The 26,817-nt window shown below is 45.4% G+C and overlaps 1 protein-coding gene across 2 annotated transcripts in view; it reads right to left on the reverse strand.

Moving 5' to 3' along the window:
- The window catches only part of SHOX (SHOX homeobox), a 69,762-nt gene that overhangs the window by 36,334 nt on the left and 6,611 nt on the right, over window positions 1–26,817 (reverse strand). For both annotated transcript variants that reach the window (XM_078658210.1, XM_078658211.1), the window contains exon 2: window positions 22,001–22,212. In XM_078658210.1, coding sequence (XP_078514336.1) covers window positions 22,001–22,212 — 212 coding nt within the window. The remainder of the gene's footprint in view (window positions 1–22,000; window positions 22,213–26,817) is intronic.

The raw sequence follows: 26,817 nt of genomic DNA on the forward strand, positions 1-26,817 counted from the left end.
TAAGTACTGTGACAAGGGAGAAAAGCTGAACCTGAGAAACAATTTCATTACAAGACCGGAGGCTATCATTATGCTAAAATCCGTTTTAATGCCACTCCAACACAGAACTTTAAAGAACATTCCATCATAAGCAGTGACAATCCAGAATAGAACATTCCCCCACATATAAATAGTCAATGCTCGGAATCACCTTCCTCTTTTCAGTGCTGCTCCTCATTCCGATAAGTAGCACTTTCATTTACTTTACTTTTTCATACCCTTGTTGGTGGCTGTATGACTGTTTGGATGGTTTCCAATTTATGGAAGTGGGTTCTTTAGCTATTTCTTACAATGTTGTTGTGCTTTTCCTCTTTTACGGACCACTTTATTTATCTTTAGATATGTTATTACCTGATAACGATAATTATTAAGTAGGTACAGTCATGAGGTAAACTTTCACTTTTGTGTAAGTTTACACTGGCTGTAGTAACTTTACTACCTTTTGGTATACACAACCTGAGGGCCTGATTCACAAAGTTTACGATTCTGTGCTATTCAAAGGCATTTCACTAGTAATATCTTTACAGGTCCACACATAAAAATATAGGACAACTCTACCTTGTCTTCTCTAAACCTCAAAGATGTATTTAAAGTTAGAAAAATATTCAACACCCATGTGTGGCCCCGTTCAATAAGCTGACTTGCCTCCACAAAAACGTATGACGCCTGGATAGGGGGAATGACAGAATACCCTGGTTTCTTCTGCCTATTCTATAAAACCCAGGTACAAGCAGGAGAGCATGTACACCATCATTATGAGAAAATATGGAGAGGGTAGAACACACATCAGAAGAGAATAAGACTCCATCACAAGAACAGTTTTCAAATGGACCCCAGTAGGCAAACTAAATTGAGTCAGGCCAAAGAACACCTTCAGGAGAACTTTTGAAACTGAAATTAAAAACCTGAGCCACAGTCGTTGCACTGTACAGAAACTTGACCAAGACAGATAGAATTGGAGGTCCTTCATTGCTGCCCTACATGCCAGTCGGCATAATGGGCAGTAAGTCAGTGAAGAAAGTTCCATAAAGTTCTTCAAACTGGGTGTTCAGGTTTCCTACCCTGCATTACAAATTGCAGTGTCTAAATACCACTGCTCATAACCTCAACTACACTAAGAGGTGATTTGTAAAAAAAATTGTTAACAATAACGACTTGTTTTTATAGAACACTTCATAGAGCAATGCAGTGGTTTCTAAGTGGCATACATAAACATGGAAATCGCCTTTACAACAAGGTTTTTACCTCGTTGTGCCTTTACCACGCTTTCTTTGTGCGCATGTTTTTACCACGAATATGTATTTAAAACGCATGCCAATACCACGCATTTAAGGTAAGTTGGGAGGGGTCTCCCCTTATAAATACATTGTTTTTAAATCTAAAAACAATGCGTGGTATTGGCATGCGTTTTAAATGCATACTTGCGGTAAAAACATGGTGCAAAAAAATGTGTTTCAAAGGCATGCAAAGTAATTGCATGCGTTGTACCGTCGTACACCCACATAAAAGATGTTACTATTAAACAATTAAATGGTGCTCAATTTACTGATCATGTTAGAATGAAAAGTTGAATTGGTCTTGCCAGAATTAGGAAATGTATTGCAGCTCACTACCTTGCTAAGAAGAGAAAGCTCCTCTTTGACATCTACTGGCTGTAACAAATGGTCTTCCATCCATCTTAGAAGTGTATTTTGGCATGAGTAAAGTGTGCCTATTTCCAAATAGAAACTAAGGACAAGATGCGGAAAGCTTTTCCCTTACGTCTCCCTTAAAAAATAAATATCTTGTTCCACAAAAAAAGTATGATGATTTGCTCATGTGTAATCTGCATGTGTTTCACAAATGTCTAAGATGCACGTAGGAAAATAACAAAGTAGAAGTTAGTTGTGTACAATTTACAACAACATGTTGTCCTTTTCCAGTATAATTTAGGTTTCGAAAGTGGGAGCTCTAGGCATGTAACCCTAAACAAAGGAAGGTGCCTGAGGAATATTCAACCACATGCAAAACATGTGTGTTAACACTCTAAAACAGGGGTCTCCAAACCGGTCCTGGAGGGCCGGATCCCTTCCAGAATTTTAAAATAACTACATGTATCTCAATGGGGATATGCACAAAATCTGGCATGGATCCGGCCCTCCAGGACCGGTTTGGAGACCCCTGCTCTAAAATGATTTAACAGAAAGTTATAATTTTCTGGCATGATAGGGCAAATTATTTTTAGTACAATTTCTTTTATCCGGTATGTTTACCTGTTTTAAACATTTTGCCACTCCTGCCTACACAGATGTGACTTTAGAGTGAAATCTACAACATTTTGTTCTTTCACTAATTCATATCACGGAAAATATGTGCAGCAGCAAAAGAAAACGCCGAAAAACAATTTTTAAACCATTATTACATTAGTCTAACATATGTATTGAAGATTATAACTGGTTTTGAACAATTAGTGTAGCATGTGACACTTATGAAGGCCCTCAAAACCTTATTGGTGCCTGGTAGATTCTTTATGTCAAGCCCACTAGATAGCACAAGCAGTCAGGTTGCAAAAGACATGTTGTGGGCTTACTGAGAACATATAGAAGCTTGGAGACCGCCCTCTGCTTACCATTGGTTGGCTTACCAGGAACTCTCATTTGGCTGCATCTTATTTAATGGGTTTCCTGTCAATCTGGTGTTTGTCCCTCCCATGGAGCATAGACTTTACCATATCTTTGACTGGCTGGTTGCAATGCTTTATCTGCTTGCTTTTAGGGAACTACTTTTATCTTTTTTGTTTAAGAACTTTTTAAGAGTGCATGTGTTTTGCAGTTGCCTCTTTAATCTTTCCCCCAATCTGCACTCTTGTTGCTTTCTCTCACCCATGTGCTTTGCACCCTCCACACTGCTCTCTTTTACCCATATTCTCTTCCTCTTTGCATTAACTTATTTGTATATACCAATCACAGATGGAAGAAAAACAAGAACTTTTGTAGGAAGATGCATGTGTGTTGAACAAATGCACAAGCCTATAAAATTATGTCCTTGCTCCATCGTTGCAGTTTTTCTTTTTATTTTTATGTTTAGCAGTGCTTCACAGCAACTGCGATGCTGTACATCACCAATAAAAACCATTATCAAAGCCAATAGGTCTTATAGGTGGGACCTATTAGCTTTGCTAATGCTTGTTTTGTGCTTAGCCTACTGCGCTCATTGTTCTCCTTTCGTGGTAAGAAGCCACTTGTGACCTATGTTAGCCCCGTGCAATAAATCAAGTCAATAAAATAAACAAATCGAACAGATTGATAGTTTACCTCAAGCTTAGCACCACCTTTGCATTTAAAAAGTGGAGAAATCTTTTTTTATCCATTTGGTACTATTTTAAAAGCATCAAAAATACTGTGTTCCGTGTTTTGATCTGGCGACATACAATTTGATGCAGTCTGCGGAAAACAAGTAGCAAAAGTGGAGCAAGTAAATTTGCCATGGCTATTTTTGTTTAACTAGTACAGGGCCTCTGTGATACTCTCATTAATATTAGTATAACATTAGTATATATATATATATTTATACACACATACATGTTATTGGTATGTTTACCTGCATAATAAAGATTTTACAGACGAAGTCCCAGTTCTTGAATAACTTTCTTAAAGCAAATACATCAAGCGAAATTTGAGTAGTTCCTTTTAACTATATATAAAAAAAAACACATACTGGTGTTGCCTCAACTCTAATCCCTTTTAACATTTTAAAAATTGGAGAGCATCTATTATCACTCTTTCATATCGAGCTACCACGACAAAAACAAAGTGATATTAATTTGCTCCTTGTCTTGCCCTGGTGCAAAAGAATGGTTTGTTCCGTATAGAGTTTGCTGTATTCCTTCTTACACAAGCAAAAAAAGGGGGGTAGAAATTGATTTGCTCTTTTTTTTGCACTAGTGCAAAGATTCTGTGACGCTCCCCAAGCTCTTGCGCTCCCTGGCACTGGCACACAAGCTAACGTTACATAATTTGGACGAATAGAAAGTGAGGCGAGGGGTACATTTGGCAAGATGGCTCTGCTAGATAACGCTCATCGCTGACATCACTAGTGATCTGAAGGTCAAGAGTTCAAAGACTCAGTTTACAGTACTTTCTAGGCTAGTTAACTGGACATAATGAAATGGTGTAATTAATGTTATTTACAGCTCTTAGAAAAAAAAGTCTGATATGAAGCGCTGTGTAATAAGCAGTTTGCTATGCTGGCACGTGCACCAACTGACAGTGGCGTTCCGCCTGGAGGCCCCCAGTAGTCTAGAGCAGCGTGTTTGATTGGCCAAGCTTCCGTCACTGTGCCCCTTGCAGGATCAGGGTTCACTTCACCGGAAGGGGCGGTGCGGGAGTGTGCACGCAGACCCATCTCTCAACGCTGATTGGAGCTGAAGTGAAACCAAACACCTCCAAGACCTGGCTGCTCCCCGCACTTGCCAAGTAATCAAGCGGTTAATTAATACTAACTCCACTTTCCGCGTCACGCGCCCGCCGAGCTCGGGAGCTGCCTTAATGACGGTCATTTACAAGAGAGTAATTAGTGCGGAGAGCCGCCACTGACGACGTTCATTACCCGGGGTGGTCATTCTTTCTGCAGCGCCAGCGCCGTACCTGGGAGTGATGGCTGCGGCCTTGACGAGGATTACAGACTGCTAATAATACCAAAGTTTGCAAACTATCCCTGTGCCAGACAGTGTTGAGTTATTCACTGCTAATAATACCACAGTTGTCAAACCGTCCCTGGGCCGCGGCGGTGTTGAGTTATTGACTGCTAATAATATCATAGCTGCCAACTGGCATGTGTCACTGCCTGGATTATTGACTGCTAAAAATACCACAGTTGGCAAACTATCCCTGTGCCAGGCATTGTTGAGTTATTGACTGCTAATAATACTACTGTTGGCAAACTATCCCTGTGCCAGGCATTGTTGAGTTATTGATTGCTAATAATACCACAGTTGGCAAACTATCCCTGTGCCACTGCAGTGCTGAGTTATTGACTGCTGATAAAATCATAGCTGCCAAATGGCTCCTTTATGAGCACTTGTCACTACCTGGATTATTGACTGCTAATATCACCACAGTTGGCAAACTATCCCTGTGCCACTGCAGTGTTGAGTTATTGACTGCTGACAATATCATTGCTGCCAACTGATTCCTTCATGAGCAAGTGTCACTGGTGGATTATTGACTGCTAATAATACCACCGTTGGCAAACCGTCCCTGGGCCGCGGCTGTGTTGAGTTATTGACTGCTGATAATATCATAGGTGCCAACTGGCTCCTTCATGAGCACGTGTCACTGCCTGGATTATTGGCTGCTAATAATACCACAGTTGGCAAACTATCCCTGTGCCACTGCAGTGTTGAGTTATTGACTGCTGACAATATCATTGCTGCCCACTGATTCCTTCATGAGCAAGTGTCACTGGTGGATTATTGACTGCTAATAACACCACAGTTGGCAAACTATCCCTGTGTCAGGCAGTGTTGAGTTATTGGCTGCTAATAATAACATACATAGCTGCCAACTGACTCCTTCATGAGCAAGTGCCACTGCCTGGATTATTGACTGCTATTAATGTCATAGCTGCCAACTGGTTCCTTTAGGAGCAAATGCCACTACGTCAATTAATGACTGCTAATGATACCACAGCTAGGAAACTACCCCTAGGTCACATCCCCATTGCGTTATTGACTGCAAATAATGTTAAAGCTGCCAACTGGCTCCTTCATAAACAAGTGTCACTGGTGGATTATTGATTGCTAATAATACCACCGTTGGCAAACTATCTCTGGGCCACGAAAATGTTGAGTTATTGACTGCTGAAAATATCATAGCTGCCAACGGGCTCGTTCATGAGCAAGTGTCACTGGTGGATTATTGACTGCTAATAATACCAAAGTTGGCAAACCTTCCCTCGGCCGCGGCTGTGTTGAGTTATCGACTGCTAATAATATCATAGCTTCCAACTGGTTACTTCATGAGCAAGTGTCACTGCGTGGATTATTGACTGCTAATAATACCATAGTTGGCAAACTATATCTGGGCAGCGGAAGTGTTCAGTTATTGACTGCTGAAAATATCATAGCTGCCTACTGGCTCGTCCATGATCAAGTGTCACTGTTGGATTATTGACTGCTAATAATACTACAATTGGCAACCTATCTCTAGGCGCGGAAGTGTTGAGTTATTGGCTGCTAATAATATCATACACAGCTGCCAACTGGCTCCTTCATGAGCAAGCACCACTGCCTGGATTATTGACAGTTTTTAATGCCACCATTGGCAAACTATCTCTGTGCCGCGGAAGAGTTGAGTTATTGACTGCTAATAATATCATAGCTGCCAACTGGCACGTTTGTGAGCAAGTGTCACTGGTGGATTATTGACTGCTAATAATACTACAGTTGCCAACCTATCTCTGGGGGTGGTAGTGTTGAGTTATTGGCTACTAATAATATCATACATAGCTGCCAACTGACTCCTTAATGAGCAAGCACCACTGCCTGGATTATTGACTGCTTTTAATGACACTGTTGGCAAACTATCTCTGGGCCGCGGAAGTGTTGAGTTATTGACTCCTAATAATATCATAGCTGCCAACTGGCTCCTTCATGTGCAAGTGCCACTTCCTGGATTATTGATTGCTAATATTACCATAGCTGGCAAACTATCCCGGGGCCATGGCACTGTTAAGTTATTGACTGCTGATAATATCATAGCTGCCAACTGACTCCTTCTTGAGCAACCACCACAGTATGGATTGTTGACTGCTATGTTATAACTGCCAACTGGCTCCTTTATGAGCAAATGCCACTCTGTGAATTATGGACTGCTAACGATACCACTGTTGGCAAACTACGCCTGGGCCACGGCACTATTGTTATGTTATGTTATGTTATAGTGGCTTTTGTTGAGCGCACGGCTACTCAAAAAGAGTGTCCCGGCGCTTTTAATTAACGAGGCTGCAGTAAAACTAACATAACACATTAAAAAAAGAGAATTACAGATACAAAATAACGAAACAAAACACAGGGGGCCTACTGGGAAAATAACCACGTTTTAAGGTCCTTTCTAAAGGCTAATAAACTAGAGGCTCCTCGAAGTGACAGGGGCAAAGAGTTCCACAGTTGGGGCGCCAGCAAACCAAAGGAGCGGCCTCCCAGGCGTGCTCGCTTCACTCGTGGAACGGTCGCCAGAAGTAAGGATTCTGACCTCAGGGAGCGCGCCGGTTGGTAAAAGGTGATTCTCCTCTGGAGATACTTAGCCCCCGTCACATGAAGCGCTTTGTAAGTCAGAGTCAAGGTCTTAAAGGCGATCCGCTTACGGATTGGCAGCCAGTGCAAGGTCTGAAGCAGAGCCGTGGCACTGGCACGTCTGTTCAATCCGTAGATTGCTCGCGCCGCAGCGTTCTGCACAACTTGCAGCCGCTGTAAAAGGTACTCTGGCAGGCCCAGGTATAGAACGTTAGAATAATCCAACCTGGAGCCTATCAGGGCCTGCACAGTCAGCCTCCTGTGCTCCTCCGAAAGTAGGGGAAGAAACCTCCGGAGCATCTTCAGGAGGCCGAAACACATACCCGACACTCCGAGGATCTGGGCCTTCATTGTTAACCCCGTGTCCATCGAGTAATCGAGTGCAAATAATATCATGGCTGCCAACTGGCTCCTTCATGAGCAAGTGCCACTGCCTGGATTATTGCATTCTAATAATACTACAGATGGCAACTGGCCCCTTTGGGAAATTGCCATGGTATGGATTATTGACTGCTGAAACACATCAGCGGACAAAAAGTGCCGGGATCTCTAACTGGCAATAATACCACAGCTGGCAACTGGCCCCTGGGCAGCGACAATGCATGGGTTATTGACTGCTAATTATAAAGCTGGCAATTAGCATTTTTATGACCAGTGGCCACTAGGTGCATTATTGACTGCTTACAACACCACAACTGGTAAGTGGCACCTGTGCAGAGGCCAATATATGGTTTACTGACTGCCAATAATACCACAGCTGGCCACTCTTCCTTTAGGCAATTACCACTGCATGGATTACTGACTGCTAAAATACCACAATGGACTCAGTGTGGATTATTGACGGCTAAGGATGACATAACTGGCAACTACTTCCGTGTAATTAGGACGGGCTACGGTGTAGATTATTGACTGGTAATATTAGCACAGGGGTCACCAGGCCCGTGCCATGAGGGCGGTTCGCTGGCAAAATCAGCGACCATTGCAGTTGATAACTGACTGCTGATAACATGGACTCTTGTTTTAAGGGTGGCCTCGTGTCAAAAGCTGCGGCCACCGCGTGGACAATTGGCTGTTACCGAAGCTGTCAACTGTCTGTCTCCGTATCACGAGGATGGTTTCAGCCAGTCGTGGATTATTATCCAATAGCACCGTGCATGCTGGGACTTGTAGGTCCAAACTTACAACGGTCCGATCAACATGCGCAGCGCTCTTCTGAAAAAAACACACAAACATCGAGGCGGACAGAAAGACACCAAAAAAGTTGTATGCTGCGTAAAACACGTAAAAGCTGCACTGCCATTTAGTGTTATCTTTACTTAACTTAAACCATTTGGGGGAATTTAACAGTGTAAGGAGTTGACTAGACCAGCAGTGATCAGACCCTTTGACCTTGCCGTGACCGTGAGAGGTTTTACAGTGCGTGCGTTAACCCATTGAACCACTGTAATAAGATGAATAAATGATGAATGTAGACAAGGTGTAGCATTAGAAGGATGCTTTATTCATCAGATGGTAAGTATCATAGGGGGACCCCACCAGGAGCAGCTCACTTGCTGCTCAGCCCGACTCTAACTGAATCCTCACGCTCACACACAAGCATTCCAACACTCCACTCATGCGCGCACCAACATTCCACTAACATTCATACTACTAATGGCTGAGCAGCAAGAACTAGACCACTACATCACCTTCCCCCTTTTGAACAGAAACAAAAATTCTGTAAGTACATTCACAACATGAATTAACATTGGTGTAAAATTGCTAACACAGGCTGTGAAGGAAAAGAAATATGCAATAAATCGTAAAAGAAAATACATTGCATTAATTAAGAAGACAAGGTAAGGTGTGGAATAATGAACCACAACCAAAAGAATAAAACACATACAGTCACAAAATTACAGAAGCCGTAGAATCTACACACAGTGGATAATTAAACCCAATAAATTAAAACAAAATAAGTAGAGACACAGCAGGTGATATATGCACGAAAGAGTGAATATCACAAAGTGACCTATCCACATAAAGTGGAAATCCCCGTACACAGGAAAAAGTGGCAACCCCTTAACTAAATGAAGCCGGGAAGACCACGTAGCCGAAGGCTACGACAATGTGAACCTTGATAAAACAAACTATAATCATATAGTTAAATTAATTAACTTACATTAATAAGTTATGAGGCATTTCCAGTATGACTAAAATGACACAGGCAATGAATGCGTATTATGAAAATTCTGTTACTGGCTGAATTAAGAAGCTGTAGGCAACAATCTATACTAACATTAAGCACAAAACTGAACAGGGAGAAGTCAGTGTAAAAAGGTGTGCGCATCACCCACACTGAAGCATAAAAAACAAGTGTATGGAGACCAGCTCCCATACGTAACTACCCTAAAAACAGTCAAAGCTTAGTGCATTGATAATAAATAGATTGGCCAAATCCATAACATATAAATGCATTCCCTGGAAGCAAAACACTCGATTAATGTATGAGTTTTGAATAGTATAGCCTACAGCCTATAAATAAAACTGTAGCACCTATGTAAATATATGCATAAATTATCACAAGCAAATTAAATGGTTAATATAAACAGTGGCAGATAAAGCTTAAAAAGCTCGGTGTTGCTGTAAGTGCGACACAGGCCAAACCATTTTCTTTTTTACTAAATAAGCTACCAAGCTTGGTGTTGCTGAAAGCGAAACTGCGCAACACAGGCAAATTCATTACATTTTTTTTTTTAAACAAGTAAGCTATAAGCTTGGTGTTGCTGAAAGCGAAACTGCGCAACACAGGCAAATTCACAACATTTCATTTTTTAAATAAATAAACCAAAAGCATGGTGCTGCTGAAAGCGTAACTGTGCAACACAGGCAAATTCATTACATTTTTGTAAATAAAGTAGCTAAAGGCTTGGTGTTGCTGAAAGCAAAACTGCGCAACACAGGCAAATTCATTACACTTTTCTTTACATAAATAAGCCAAAAGCATGGTGTTGCTGAAGATGCAACACAGGTAAATTCAACTTTTCGATTTTTTTTTTTTTTTTTTTTAACGAAAATTACTACCAACTCTCTAATAATTTTAAACTAAAAACACAGTAAAGCAAATAGGATAGCCCCCGGTGAGCGAACCCTCTCACCCGAGAACTTTGTCAAAGAAGAAAGTTCTGTGAACAAATCTTCTACCTTGGCATTTCTAGTAGGTCATGCGATGTGTAGATAGTTGAGAATGGTCCATTGTGTCAATGAGGAAATACATTTTAAATAAGATGTGAGTTCCTTCTAAACCCCGATCAATTCTCACCAATAAAGTGGACTCCACGATAAGGGTTTCCTTTCACAATGTAATGAGGAGACACTCGATATTTCCAAAATGGGCAGAGCGTCATGTAAACACCAAAATAAGTGGTAAGCAAACCCGTGGAAATGGAAAGACACTGAAGCAGGCATCACGCCTTGTGACGCTTAGACCGTGTGGCTCACGGCAGGTGCGTGCTCTTACGGACTCCAACCACGTCGATATGGACTGTGTAGAGAGTAGAGACTCTTGTGACGACGCCAGCTCATGAGACGGAGGCTCGAGGTAAGAATGAGTCTCGTGGTTAATTCGAATGACGCATGATACATGCCTGCAACTGCCAAATTCCCACGACGCTGAGGATGAGCCCATCAATAATATTAAAACCATCTAAGTATGAATTAAAACACAGTCTGACCTGTATTAGACGGCAATGACTTCCGAACACCGATCTTGTTGTCACTGAACAGATAAAAGTGACGAATAAACCTCTATATTAAGCAGGGCGAAGTACTCAGAAAAATTCACTAGATGGCGCTTGATCCTCACACTGTCAGCCCCAGAAATTCAATGTTTAAATATGAATAAACGATCTCTTCATATGTTTGTCTGAAGGCTGAAAGTTTAATTGTGAGCAGATTGACGTTTGATCCTCATGCTACTAGGAGGTCACTGATTACGCATAGTTAACCGATTTCATTCTATGCTCGATGAAAGGCAGGTAGTTGTCAACCATTAACTCCAGAGTAAATCACCCAGCTCACTGACCTGTCCAAATATGAAGATCGTTTTCAGCCACTATGACCATTGAGTACCATCCTCGTCGCCAAATGTAATAAGATGAATAAATGATGAATGTAGACAAGGTGTAGCATTAGAAGGATGCTTTATTCATCAGATGGTAAGTATCATAGGGGGACCCCACCAGGAGCAGCTCACTTGCTGCTCAGCCCGACTCTAACTGAATCCTCACGCTCACACACAAGCATTCCAACACTCCACTCATGCGCGCACCAACATTCCACTAACATTCATACTACTAATGGCTGAGCAGCAAGAACTAGACCACTACAACCACCAAGCTAACATGAGTCCGTGGTGGTTCGCGGGTCTCGTGAGATCTACTTTATGATGTATTGTTAACTACAGAGGGTGGTCAACACACAGCCCTTGGCTTCGGGGTCTCAACTAAACGTGTAACTTGCTCCACAAAGCTGCTTGCTTTTATGTGGCGAATTTAAATTTAGTGAAATAAAGCGCTAATGACCACAGACTGAACGTGTAAGCGCTGAGCTGTGTACCAGACTTCGACAGTTTACGTCTAACCCAAAAAGCAAATCTTCGAACAGTGGTTGTTTTCATGTATTGTTACAGCTTCGTACAGCTTCAAGCCGCTGTAAATAGTCAACAGTACTACTATGCACTATAATTAAACCCACATTAGCTGTCCCAGAGGGACGTCAGGCTGAGTCGGAGTTTTACCCAGTGTCCTATTCGCTTTGACAAAAAAGAACAGTATAGTTACTCCTTCTCTTTAGACTCGTGTTATCAGACTGCTCCCATTTTATTTGATAAAGGAAAATGCACAGGTTTGTGTCCAAGATCAAAGCGTCTTTAGCCAAGTGGACTATCCTGGAGTCTTTTTTCGGGGGGTGGGGGGGGATAAATCAACTAGATCAAATCTTCATGAATTCGCCAATCTCTTATGACGTACTGATAAAAACAGCACGTACAATGTTGGAAAGTCGCTTTATCAGCTACGTAGCGCTAAATATTATATATATTTTCTAATTTTTTTACAAGTATGATAATTCAATATCGTTAGTTTGCTCCTTGTTTCCACTCTTACTAAACGTCACCTAAGTGTCTAGAATGCAATATGTAAACATTACATAAATCAAAATAATTACACCGAAATATTACCCATCTCAAAAGCATCCTTTTTATCGACCTTGGAGAGATGACAAGCTATTTGACCTACTTGAACTTAATCGTAAGGCTTTGCCCGAAGTAGGACTCAATAGTACGGCTTTGGCCGAAGTCTACACCGAACATGCTGTAAACTCTGTACCCTCTATGCGCATTAATAATTCAGAGCTATTGATGAAAAGTAGCACACTCTAATAGGAAGTGTGAAGCATAATTAGTCAAACGTGGTAGCAGCATCACTTGTTGAAACCCTACCCTATCTCTTTTCTCGTGGACAAACCTGGAACCTAAAAACTAAAGTAATTTTAGTCTCAGACTGTTCAAGATCGTAGTGTCAGCTAAATGATTTTGGGTGTCCTGGGCAAGAAATATTCTGGGAAGCTGTGTTCAAGTAACTTTGAATTTTAATACACGTTTTCTGTTCATTCAAGCCCTATTAAATCAATCAATGTTGAATTATATGTCAAAGATTCAGATAAAGAAATTGGCAGAAGTTAAAGAAAGAATTCGCTTTCACGTGAGGCCCTTGGAACATCTAGGCCTGTGCAATTACCCATTTTGCCCCATGTCTTAAAAAGCCTCTTCGAGGTCCCCAATAGTCTATCCTCAAAAGTTGGCGCATTTCTCGAAGAATATATACATCCGCCTCTTTCCACTCATCTCGGGCCAGGGGTGTACATTAAACCTCGATCAGGTGACCTATCCCTGTGTTTTCCAGAAACACATCTATGTTCTGCTCTAACAAGAAATTTCGCAAAAGGTAAATCACGCGAAATTTAGAAAGGAGTATATTTCACTCTTAAATTCAAACGGTTGCAGAGCTTGCGTGAGGGAAGGGGTCAGATGATGTTAGCGGGAGATCAGGAAGGCGGAAAGAGCTACGGTTTGTTGATGAAGGCGCAAAAAGGCAATTTTGCAAGCAATTGTTTTCGCCGTGAGTGGGTTCGGGGGACCGATACTTCAACTGCGGGAACCTGTGTTTGAGCAGGGGTTCGAATACTGGAACGTCGAGTCAGACGTTCATTCTTCTGTGGCCGATAAATGAATTACAAGTCACCTACCGATGTAACCCCTACGACTGCGCGCCAGGGTACCCCGAGGGGTAAAGGCGGGCTTTACAAATATGTTAAACTATTAATTGAGTTAGCTGTTTAAGTTAGCTTAGCAACAGGGTTTACATCCACAAACCCACTGATTGCTATTTATGGCCTGTTATGTCTGATATTCGCATGCGTGGGTGCGTATTATTTCGCACACATATGTTTTTTTCTTTTTTAAATGCGCTAAATTGTTTTCAGCACCTTGAAGTTTCTGCCCAGTCTCGCGCGGCGCTTTAAAAAGTACAAACTATAAAAATGTACCATTAAGTCGCGATCGTTATATGCAGGGAAATGCATTTTTTTTTTTTTTTTTTTTTTTTAGAAAAGTTAACTTTTATTTTGACATATTTCGTGCTAAACTTTCGGGTGATTTAATCGGAGAGGCCTCTGGTGGAAATTAATGGAATCTCACCAGGGATGGTTAATTTTGTTTGAATCAATAAACCCCCCTTCCCCAAAAACAAACGCACGAAACGGGGGCTCCAAGTTTAGCAAAGGCTGGGAGGCGGTCTAAATAATTCGGATGCTCTAGAATAGGTTGGGGTGAGGCCGCGGGAAACACAACTAGTTATGCTGCATGAAAACGCACAATCAGCCGCTCGGTTTAGCGATGATAAATCAAGCGCAGTCCGAGTCCCTTTGCAATTAGCCCGAATATGAGCTACACGGCGTAGAACAGCGCTCCAGACAGTTACTTCTTCATTAGGGCTCGCGACGTGATTTCCTCCACAAACGCTTTAATCTGATTTCCTCTTGATTTCCATTAGAGACAGTGAATAATGACATTTAATTTAGCGCTGCTCCATAAAGCCGCAGATTTTTCGTGGTAATTGAATTACTGCCGGCTCCTCACTCCGGGCTCATAACTTCAGATTAGGCCCCTGACAGCTGGGCGCTGTGGGCTACCCGGGCCGCTAAAAATACAAGCTTAATAACGACCGCAGTCCAGGCCCCTTCCAGTGGATAGGAGTCGAATCCACCGCTCTAATTAAATCGCATTTCTAGGAGTCGACTTCTGAACTCCGAATAGAAGCAAGTTACACTCCACACGTACTTGCTCTACCCGCATTTCGTTATATATATATATATATATATATATATATATATATATATACACACACACACATGTGTGTATTGGGTTGGAGGTTAAACAGCTTTTATTTATTTTTTTACTTATTTTCAGCAGCAATCGAGTTTGAAAGGGTCACAATAATAGTTTTTACACCGATACGTATTTACAGCTCTATCTGGTACCAAACAGGACTCAGAAAATTAGTCTTTAACTTACTAGTGTTAGAGTTGCTGTTATACGGTTGTTTTTGTTCGTTTTTTGCACGATAGTTTGGTTAGGTTAGTGCCAGTGCTCAGCTTTCCTTTTACAAAGCAGGTTAAATGAGGTGAGGCAGGACCACGACTCCCAGAATGCGTCTTTAGAACATGTCTCTCACCTCTCCTTGATGGGTTCACTTTTTGATGGATTCACTGTTAACCCCAGTCTGTTACATATCATATTTGTTTGGCCGGTTCTCATGAGCAGTTTGTGCAATAAAATATTTCCTGGTGGGTGGCACGAAATAGTCGATGAAGGGCAGCCCGCTCCTAGAAAGAAGGAGCGCTTTGAACACGTTGTGCTAACTAAAAGAACCGTGTCGAACTGGTAAAAGGGGCTAAATGCTGCATGTGGGACCGGATCCGAGGAACGTGATGAGAAAGGTCGAGAAGGGTATTTCGGTTGTTTCCAGGAAGCAGACTGTAGCTATTCTTGCATCAGAAATATTTACAAGGTGTCACAGTGGAATAAGCGACTTGTTTTAGTTCACGGGAGTTCTAGCACAGCCGCGAGGGGGGATTCGAACCCTTGCCTCCGCGCGTAAGAACAAATCACGCATCGTTTGTACCGCGAACGCTCCGTTCTGCGCGAGCTCGCACGCGCACGTACAAGACGTTCTACGTCCAAAATGACGCGGCTCGATAGCAATAAAGGGCTCGCGAGAGGAATTCAATTACAAACCGTTTCTTGGTTATGGAGACAGTACATCAAAGCGGCCTGGGGCGTGGGACAGGGCTGTGGCGAGAGCGGACAGATGTCACGCAAGGCCTCCACCCTCTGAAAGGCCACCACTCGCTCCGTTCATTTATGGGGCAGAGCAATCGATGTGGGGAGCAGAGAGGGCCATATAAACCCGTCTTCTTGTCCAGTGTGCGCTTATTTTAACCTTTATCCGTCACCGCGTTTCCGTATTTAAATAGGTGGAAATTATATTTAGTTTTCTAATGGCTGTTATATGTTCTTAATTTTTAATGAGCTGAATCAGTCTGTCCCTGTTTTGTTTGTGCATTATCAGCATGGTGTGTTGCACGCATGTACCACGCAGGCCTTGAAGGGTATCAGGCGCACTAAAGTGTTAGAGATATTGATGGGGTCTAGGCGTGTTCTTGGCTGATTTGCGGGTTGGATCTACCTACTCACAGGAGACTACACGGGAAAAGTAACTGTCACATCGTCCATGCCTTCTGTTACATTACATTGGCGGAATTTTCAAATCTATCTTTATCTTTATATATATATATATATGTATGTATGTATGTATGTATGTATGTATGTATGTATATATATATATATATATATATATATATATACACACACATATATACACACATACACAGATGTGGATTTGAGATTCGCGCGTTAATGGCTCGAGCAGTGTATTCATCGAAGTTTTCTGTCACTCAACTTGCTCGAGGCCCAGGAGAAAATGTAGTCCCACATCAAGACCACATGCACCGCTTGTGCATAGAGTGACAGACTGAAAAATGCGGTACTTTGATATGACATGGGATGATAATAAAATTAATAATACATTTTCTGGAGAAAAAAATATTTTCTACGTTCTGATGTTATCTATAAAGGGAAACTAGATTTAGGTATTTATCTGTGTTTATGTTCCCGTGTTTCAACACGTATATATATATTTTCGCATACATTTGCGTGTGTGCCAGTGTGTGTTTAGAAGTGTGTCTGTGTCTGTGTGTACCGTTTTTAAGTCCCTCTGAGTATTTATCTGTGTTTGCGAGTAACAGAACTTTAATATGTATGGGAGACTGCGAATAAGTGTGTGAAAGAGCGTTGATGTGTATGTATCTGTGTGTGAGAGAGACTGAATCAGTAGCAATACCTGTGCGCGTGTACCTCTGAGTTCGCGTGTTTCTAATGGAGGGAAAGAGAGAGGTGGGGGACTTTATAGTCAAACAACGGCCCCTGCACCCACGTGTTTCCAGCACTCTTCTTTCCTGCACCGCGCATGACGTTGCTCTTTACAATCCACATGACAATTAGAACACGATGTATTGGTTTTACTCAATTTCGGTGCCGCGCCAAGGTGACAATGACAGATGTACAATTAATGGGATGAGTTATTAAGCGGCGAGATCACGTGGCAGCGCAGCTTTCTCGGGGCTCACGGGACAGGACAGTACCGTCGGTGCAGGCTCCGGCACCAGCCGTGCTGTCCCTTGCACACCTGTGTGCACAACAAACAGCAGGGCGTGCATACGTGCACAGGCCGCCTGTTGTTAAAGATACCACCTCGCGTGGGAGCACCGACGGATTTCTAACATTAGGAGGGGCAGGGTACACTTCCCACACACTGGGTGCCGCGCCACAGTGGGCAGATCAAGCATGGAGGAGAAAGGCGCTCTCCCTACCCCCCGGGCTGCCCTTGCAGAGGGGTCCGGGTGTCTGAGGCCTTCAGACATCTGACAGCGCTGGGGGGAATGGGGGCCGGCCGGCAGCAGATGGGCCGGGTTTAAGTGACGAAAATCCATATGTCTGCCTTTGGGGCTGCGGGGGCCTCCACCCTCCGGCAGCAGATAATCTCTCTCCCCCCACCCAACCTCCGCCACCACCAGCAGGGAGGGAGGGGCGGGGGCGAGGAGCCCACAGTCGACCTTTTCCCGTGTACTCCTTCACGGCCTGTAATGTGCACTGCGAGGGAATCGATATGCGCCGGTGATTAATTGTCGATCCTTAAATAGATAACGTCATGTTTATGAAACTAGGAGGAGCGCCAAGAGCCACAGTACAGGCCTGTTTGGAGGGGGGGGGGGGGGGCGAAGAGGAGGCAACGAGGACACACATACGGATACTCCTGCCTCTGAGCCGCTTTCTCTGCACTCTGCGCCCTCTCCTTTCGCTCCCCCATCCTTTTTCTTCGTCCCAACTTTACCCCTCTTTCCACACGTTCTCTATGATCCCTTCCTCTTTCCCTCCCCCACTATCTGTACTCCTCGCTCGCGTCATCCCTTCTCTCCAGTTCTCTCCCAGTCCTATCTGCCCTTCTTTCCACCCCTGTGCCTCCCACGCCAGCTGTTTCTTTCAGCTGCTCTTCCTTTCAAGGCTGTTCGAGCACTCTCTTTTGCCCCTCTTTCTCGAACCCTGTCTAATTGACTCTCCAGAAATTTCAGTTTCTCTTTTACTTTCACTTTCTCTGTTTTTGCATTTCTTCTAGTTCTCTTTCTCTATATAGTTTTCCCTCTGCCCTTTCGTGACTCTTTTTCAGTTGTGTTTCTGTTTACTTCCTTGTTGTGTTTGTTTCAACTCTTTCGGTTTGTCGATGATACTTTCATCTTTCTTCTGGATGCCTCTCTCTCTCTCTCTTTCCCTTTGTTCTTCCCTTCTTGCTCTGTCTGTGCTTGGCTTTCCTATGCTCTCTCTCTTTCTCTGCCTTTCTCGCTCCCTTGGTCTCTCTCTTCTTCTGACCCTTTTTGCTCTGTCTGTTTTACTATTCCTTGCTCTAACCCGCTCTGTCTCTCTTCCAGGTTCCCTCTTTCTCTTTCCCTTTCTCATTCTCTTTCTCTCTCTACTCTACCTTGCTGTCTGTTGATTCTTTTGTCTGTCTCCCAACCACTTCCATAAAACATACAAAAGACGATGGAAGGGATGCTTGCAATAAGTTCAACCACTGGCAGTCATTTGGTGTAGTATTCTAGCCATCGTTCTAACTGATCTGCACATGGCCAGGGCCAAACTGAGCATAGTTCAAAAATAATGATGGACTTTCTGTATACTTCAATATGACTCCCTAAGTTGGACAGGTATGCCCAGATATGGCTCCCGTGCACACCGTGCCACTGGAACCAAGCTATTTGCGACTAATGAGCTCTAATAAGGACAAAACCAGTCTTGATTTGTTTGTGTTCTGGTTCAGGGAGGAACTGGTATTGCAGGCTGGACTGTTCCTAATAGAGCAAATTCAAGACTGATTTGGACATGTCTGAGTACAAAATGGAGGTGGCATGGGGGCAAAATAATGATGGACTGAGATGCGGCCCGAGTGGCTGAGATTATCGTAAGCATTCCATACTTCACGTTTTTTGTGTACTTCAGTAAAAATCTTACATGAGCACCTTCAGTAAAATGACTACAGCAACTCAGCCAATCTGGTTGACCTGAATGAAGTATGTGAGGATTGCTCCAGGCCCTCACCTGAAACTTCCTCGAAATAAACAATTAATTTACGAATAGCATTTTTTAAATTTCGCGACAGTCGATATACTGTTTATTATCACCATTCTCTCCAAGTGTTCTCAGCATTCGGGCCTGTAGATTAGGGAAACAGCCTTTAACTAAAGTTATTGACTGTCTCTGCAAACAATATTTTTCCATCAGTGATTGCATACCATGACATGTCCCTAGACTGTGTGCACACATTTGCATGTCCTGCAGTGTACTACTTGAAATGGAATGGTGCACCGTGAAGATACTCTTATCCAAATGAATATTCAAAGCAGTCTTTATAGATATTCCTTTTTATTTAGATTTTTCTTCCTTTATATTCAGTTAATTCCTCATATGTAATCCATGCATTTACAGAAACACCCAGCCAACGCGTTTCGTTCAAAGTATTCAACTTGAACTTCGTCAGGGCTCATGTATATCAACTGTGAACAGTATTTCCAGGATTGGTAAATGTAGATTTTGGCGCGAGGAAGGTACCGGACAACAGGAGGTACTATTGGCGGGCTAATAATCCCCGCTTCCGTATTTACGGATTGAATAAACCTCAAGAATATAAGAAATATAGAGGATCCATTTAAAAAAGGAAGGAATATTATATCTATATCTATTTACATACGGATGAATCTATACCAATCCTGGAAATACTCTTCACAATTGATATACATGAGCCCTGATGAAGTTCAAGTTGAATACTTTGAACGAAACGCGTTGGCTGGATTTTGATTTGATTTTAATATTTATATAGCGCAACAATAACCCGAGGGCATCAAGGTGCCAGAGAAAGACAGCAAATAGCACATGTTTCTGTATATGCATGGATTACTTATAAGGAATTAACGCTGAATGTAAAGGAGGAAAATACAAAATAAAAAGGAATATCTACAAAGACTGCTTTGAATATTCATTTGGATAAGAGGATCTTCCTGGTGCACCATTCCATTTCAAGTATTATTATTCTGCCTAGCAGCAGTACCAAACAATGGTTGATACAGGAACTGTAGTGCACTTGACCTTTTGAATTAAAGAAACCAGATGTGAGGTGCAGTATGTACAGTCCGCCGTTGTGGTCTTTAAGCTTATGATGTCCTGCAGTGTATCGTGAGGGCCCTGGCTCAGAGTGGCTCCGAAGCACCATTGAATACAATGTTTGTCATGTACTGACAGTCTTGTTCCACACTACACCTAACCATAGACACCACCCCCTCAGTAGCTAGGAGTAATAAGACTGCTTCTCACCTGCACCCAGACCATAGCCCCTCACAGTCCCTGACTCAGTCCTTCTCTTGCAGAGATCCTCTTAGGGCTTTGAGAGCTGTGGTTCAGGGTCAAGGCCTACTGCTCACCTGCACCGAGGAAGCACCAGGCTTTGTCTTAGCTCCCCAAACAGCTCGGGATGAAGGCACTGGAAATGGGATTTGTAGGTATAGCGGCCTTCTCCTCACATGCAGCAAAAACTCGATTTGTCCAAGCCGCAGACTAAGATCTCACCTCCTCTACGTCCAGTGTTAGGCAGGCTGATTGAATTTATGCTATTGTGCGGCAGCAGTGATTTCTGCATGATTATGGGTTTGCCTCATTCGCCACATAATCCATTGTCTGCCACATAACTCGCTGAATTTATTTCAAAAAAATTGTTTCTTGCTCAAATGGATCAAAAGTTACTAAAAAGGAGGAACACCTGTTGCAGAGCTATAGAAAGGCCTTCTCAAAGGTGGCTGGACATCTTTCAGTTGCTTATTGCTGAAAATGGGTGTTATAGTGGAAAAAATTAGGTGACATTTTTGCTAAAACAGTGCTAACATGGGTAAAATTACCAAATAATGAAGTAATACCATCACAAAATATGCCACATTATGCTGCAAAATGTGCCTTTTTCGCCACATAATTAAGTCAACTCTGTCGCATAATTTGGTCCTCTCCTTCCACATAATTCCAGTGGCCCTGGTGATAAGGGGTTCTTCAAGAGGGGTTCGTGGATGCAATGGCCTGCTTCTCACATGCAGCATGGCCTTGGCCCTATCCAAGCCGCTAGCTAAGATCTCCCCACCTCTAAGGTCGGTGTTAGTGTTCTTGAAGTGGGTTTGTGGGTTTGAAGGCCTACCTCTGAGGGGCGCCATGACCTCAGTCGACCCCAGCCTGTGGCTAAGCTCCTCCCTTTCATCAAAGGTCGTGGTGGTAGGGTTCCGTGGGTCAGGACATTCTGCGTGCCTGAACCCAAACAACACTGGCCTTTGTCTAAGCTCCCCAAAAAGGTGGATGTTAATGGGGTTTGTGGGTACGGTGGCCTGCTCCTAAAGGTCACCGTGAACTCGGTCGTACCCCGATGCTGGGTAAGGCACCCCCCCCCATAGGTCAGTGTTAGCAGGGCCGGCTTTAGCACTGGTGGCGCCGGTGCAACAATTATTTTTGGTGCCCCCACCCCAATGACCTCCTCCGCAAATTCTCTCACTACCACCAGGCAAAAGTGCCCCTTATCTCTCCAATCATTAGTTATCGCTAAACACAGCACCTCGCCCTGAGGTCAGCGCCCCCTCCACAGGTGAGCACCCAGTGCGGCCGCACCAGTCGCACTGCCCTAAAGCTGGAACTAGGTGTTAGAGTTCTGGGGGTAAAGGCTGGGGTACAAGCTGCTCCACGGTTGGACCGGGCCTTGACAGCCCCAGCACTTGGGTCAGAGCCCCCCTCCGCCCCAAAGCTCGATGAGAGGGTTCCCCGGGACGAGGCTGTGGTACGACCTGCTCCTCGGTTGGACCGGGCCTTGACAGCCCCAGCACTTGGGTCAGACCCCCCTCCGCCCCAAAGCTCGATGAGAGAGTTCCCCGGGCCGAGGCGGGCCTGCTCCTCACCTGCACCCGGGCCTCGGACAGCCCCAGCCGCTGGCTCAGCTCCTCCCGCATGAAGGCGTCCGGGTAGTGGGTCTCGTCGAAGAGCCGCTCCAGCTCGTTCAGCTGCTCCAGGGTGAAGTTGGTCCGGCTCCGCCGCTGCTTCAGCTTGGTCTGGCCGTCCTCGTCCTCCGACTTCACGTCGTCCCGCTTGTCCTTGCTGCACTCGTAGATACCTGCAAGAGCGGACATGATGAGAACACATGCCTCGCCACCCCTGACAGCACCAGAGGGCTTTAACCTCCCCCGGGCCGAGTCTCTCCACCACACCGTGCCCCAGCCATGCCCGGCGCCCTTAGCACCCTCTGCCGTGTTCACCGTATTTACCACACTCGGCCTCGCACCCTCGTGCCACTGTTTACCACACTCCGCCATGCGTGACTTTATCACATCCAGTGAGAGGGTTAGCTTGCCTACACTCTGGTGGTCATGTATTACTAGGGCACCCCCAGCCTCAGTGTGTGCTTATCACACATTGTCCCGTTTTCGTGTTTATCTCCCTCTGTCTCGTCCCATCGTATACAACAAACTACCGCTGCCTGCGTTTATCACATCCAGTCAAATTCTTTTTATTTTCTTTGCCTAAACTGTGGTGACGTTTTTCGGCGTCACGCGCCCCGGCAGTTCGTGCCCACCACAGTTTGCCCGTCCCAATTTGTTTACCACATTCTGCCCCTCCGCCATTGTGTTCACAAATACTTTGCCATAGTCTAAGTCTAAGTCCAGAAACCGCTCTGCCTTGCCCCAGTGTTTTTACCACAGGACATGTACCAAGATATTTACCACACAGCTATCTATCTATCACTCTCGACCCGACACATTTGGTTTAAACTCACCCTCACCTGCTTGTGTTTGTCACACTCACCTACAATTTTTGTTCACCTACACTTTGATCGATTATTCTCTGTCACACACAGTCTCGGTTTGGTTTGTGCTTGCCAAATTTCGATCTGTCGCCGCGTGTTTACCACACTCTGCCCCCACCGGTGTATATTTACAAATCTTTGCCATACACTTAGAAAATGCTCTGCACTTTGCCAACGTGTTTACCCCACTGTTTACCACACTTTACACTTGCCCCCGAGTTTTCTCAACTCTGCTGAAGTCTGTGTTTAAGACACTCCTCCCCTGTGGGGCCCAAGCAGTGTTTACGAAACTGTTCTACACTGCCTTTGACACACTCTGACCCTGCGTGTCTCGTATCTTTAGCACACTCAGCCCTGCATTCTCACGCTCAGTCCCAATGTTTATTTAAACACACTCTAGTCTAGTGTGTGTCCATCATACGTCACCCCAGCATGTATTTACCACACCCTGCCCCGTCCCACACCATTTTACCACACTCGGGCCCACTGTTTGCTCGGTCACACTCTGGTCGTTTGAAGCTACAAAGGGTATTATCTTCATGTGCGTGTGTTTGTGTGTGTTTACCACAGCATGCCGCTGACCAAGTGTGTGTTTACCACAGCCTGCCCCTGACCGAGTGCGTGTTTACCACAGCCTGCCCCTGACCGAGTGTGTTTACCACAGGCTGCCCCTGACCGAGTGCGTGTTTACCACAGCCTGCCCCTGACCGAGTGTGTTTACCACAGCCTGCCCCTGACCGAGTGTGTTTACCACAGCCTGCTCCTGACCAAGTGTGTGTTTACCACAAGCGGCCCCTGACCGAGTGTGTGTTTTACCACAGCCTGCACCTGACCGAGTGTGTTTACCACAGCCTGCCCCTGACCGAGAGTGTGTTTACCACAGCATGCCGCTAACCAAGTGTGTGTTTACCACAGGCTGCCCCTGACCGAGTGTGTGTTTACCATAGCCTGCACCTGACCGAGTGTGTTTACCACAGCCTGCCCCTGACCGAGTGTGTGTTTACCACAGCCTGCCCCTGACCGAGTGTGTGTTTACCACAGCATGCCGCTGACCAAGTGTGTGTTTACCACAGCCTGCCCCTGACCAAGTGTGTGTTTACCACAGGCTGCCCCTGACCGAGTGTGTGTTTACCACAGCCTGCCCCTGACTGAGTGTGTTTACCACAGTCTGGCCCTGACAGAGTGCGTGTTTACCACAGCCTGGCCCTGACAGAGTGCGTGTTTACCACAGTCTGCCCCTGAACGAGTGTGTTTTTACCACAGTCTGCCCCTGGCCGAGTGAGTGTTTACCACAGCCGGCCCCTGACCAAGTGTGTGTTTACCACAGCCTGCCCCTGACCAAGTGGTGTTTACCACAGTCTGCCCCTGACCGAGTGTGTGTTTACCACAGCCGGCCCCTGACCAAGTGTGTGTTTACCACAGTCTGCCCCTGACCAAGTGTGTGTTTACCACAGTCTGCCCCTGACCGAGTGTGTGTTTACCACAGGCTGCCCCTGGCCGAGTGTGTGTTTTCCACAGGCTGCCCCTGACCGAGTGTGTGTTTACCACAGCCTGCCCCTGACCGAGTGTGTGTTTACCACAGCCTGCCCCTGACCGAGTGAGTGTTTACCACAGGCTGCCCCTGACCGAGTGAGTGTTTACCACAGCCTGCTCCTGACCGGGTGTGTGTTTACCACAGCCTGCCCCTGACTGAGTGTGTGTTTACCATGACCTGCCCCTGACCGAGTGTGTGTTTACCACAGGCTGCCCTTACCGAGTGTGTGTTTACCACAGTCTGCCCCTGACCGAGTGTGTGTTTACCACAGGCTGCTCCTGACTGTGTGTGTGTGTGTACCATAGCCTGCTCCTGACCGAGTGTGTGTTTACCACAGGCTGCCCTTGACCGGGTGTGTGTTTACCACAGCCTGCCCCTGACCGAGTTTGTGTTTACCACAGCCTGCCCCTGACCGAGTGTGTGTTTACCACAGGCTGCTCCTGACCGAGTGTGTGTTTACCACAGCCTGCCCCTGACCGAGTGTGTGTTTACCACAGGCTGCCCCTGACCGAGTGTGTGTTTACCACAGCCTGCTCCTGACCGAGTGTGTGTTTACCACAGTCTGCCCCTGACCGAGTGTGTGTTTACCACAGCCTGCCCCTGACCAAGTGTGTGTTTACCACAGCCTGCCCCTGACCGAGTGTGTGTTTACCACAGCCTGCCCCTGACTGAGTGTGTGTTTACCGCAGGCTGCTCCTGACCAAGTGTGTGTTTACCACAGGCTGCCGCTGACAGAGTGTGTGTTTACCACAGCCTGCTCCTGACCGAGTGCGTGTTTACCACAGCCTGCCCCTGACCAAGTGTGTGTTTACCACAGCCTGCCCCTGACCGAGTGTGTGTTTACCACAGGCTGCCCCTGACCGGGTGTGTTTACCACAGGCTTCCCCTGACCGAGTGCGTGTTTACCACAGGCTGCCCCTGACCGAGTGTGTATTTAGCACAGGCTGCCCCTGTCCGAGTGTGTGTTTACCACAGGCTGCTCCTGACCGAGTGTATGTTTACCACAGGCTGCTCCTGACCGAGTGTGTGTTTACCACAGGCTGCCGCTGACAGAGTGTGTGTTTACCACAGCCTGCTCCTGACCGAGTGTGTGTTTACCACAGGCTGCCCCTGACCGAGTGCGTGTTTACCACAGTCTGTCCTTGGCCAAGTCTGTGTTTACCAAAGTCTGCCCATGTCTCTGCCCCATTGTGTGTGTTTACAGAGTATGCCCCTGCCCCAGAGTGTGTTTACCACGGCCTGCCCTGTCACAGTGTGTTTACCACAATTTGTCCCTGCCCCATTCTGTGTTTACCACAGTCAACCTATTCCTCTGCCCCAGTGTCTGTTTACCACAGTCTTGTGGCATCCTTGCATCTATGTGTATATATATATATACGTATACTGTTCCTGTGAAGCAGTGTTTACAACAAGTCTGTCCCAGTGTGTTTATCCCCAGTGTCTGTATACCACAGCCTGCCTCTGTCCCAGTGTATTTTCCACAGTCTGTTCTGCCCCAGTGTGTGTTTGCCACAGTCTGTGTCAGCGTGATTCTGAGGAACAACCCTCATGGTGAGGCAGGGAGGGGGGGGGGGGGGGTGAGGGGGGTTCAGAGATTCGTCCACGAGTTCCATCCCTCACGAGCGGCGGCAGCTGCTGCTCTGCCCTGCCCCGAGGCAGTGGGAATGCAACAAGCACTGGTGCTGGCAGGGAGACGGAGAGCTCCCCGGTCGGTGCCTAGAAGCCCCACGGCGAGAAGAGAGAGACCAGCGCTGCACCGGAGCAGGCAGCCACCAGGCATGAGTACTGGGGTGGAAGAGGAGACAGCAGGACACTCCTGGTGTCTCCGTGACCCGCTCTCTCTCAAGCTGCCTCCGTCTCTCACTGAATAACATCCTATAATCTGATAAAACAGCACCGAGCGGACTGTCTGATTTTTTTCTAAGGCTGCCCAGTCTCCCCCGCCTCTGTCGGAGCGCCCTCGAGGCACTATAAACTCCTACAACCAGATAAAGTAGACGGAGTGACTCTGTTGTCGGATTCTCTCACAGGCTTCCCCAGTCTCCTCTTTCCGCCTCTCTCTTTGACGATGTTTCTCGCCGTTTCTCTACTCCTGCCCCCCGCTGCCCCTTCAATTCTGTTTTCTAACTCTTTTCTCGGTACTACTTTACTTTCTTGATCTGTCTCCCCTGCCTCACTGCTCTGTTCTCTTCTCACCACCCCTCTCATCTCACCCGTCTCTCGCTCCTTCAACTCTGCCTCTCGGTGCCTCTACGTTTGTAACCCTGTCTCTCGTTGTCTCTCTCCCCTCAACTCTGTCTATCGCTCCTCCGACTCTGTCTCTCGGGGCCTCTGCCTTTTTAACCCTGTCTCTCTTTGTCTCTCTCCCTGCACCTCTGTCT

Source organism: Lissotriton helveticus, chromosome 8 (assembly GCF_964261635.1).
Source record: "Lissotriton helveticus chromosome 8, aLisHel1.1, whole genome shotgun sequence".
NCBI lineage: Eukaryota > Metazoa > Chordata > Amphibia > Caudata > Salamandridae > Lissotriton > Lissotriton helveticus.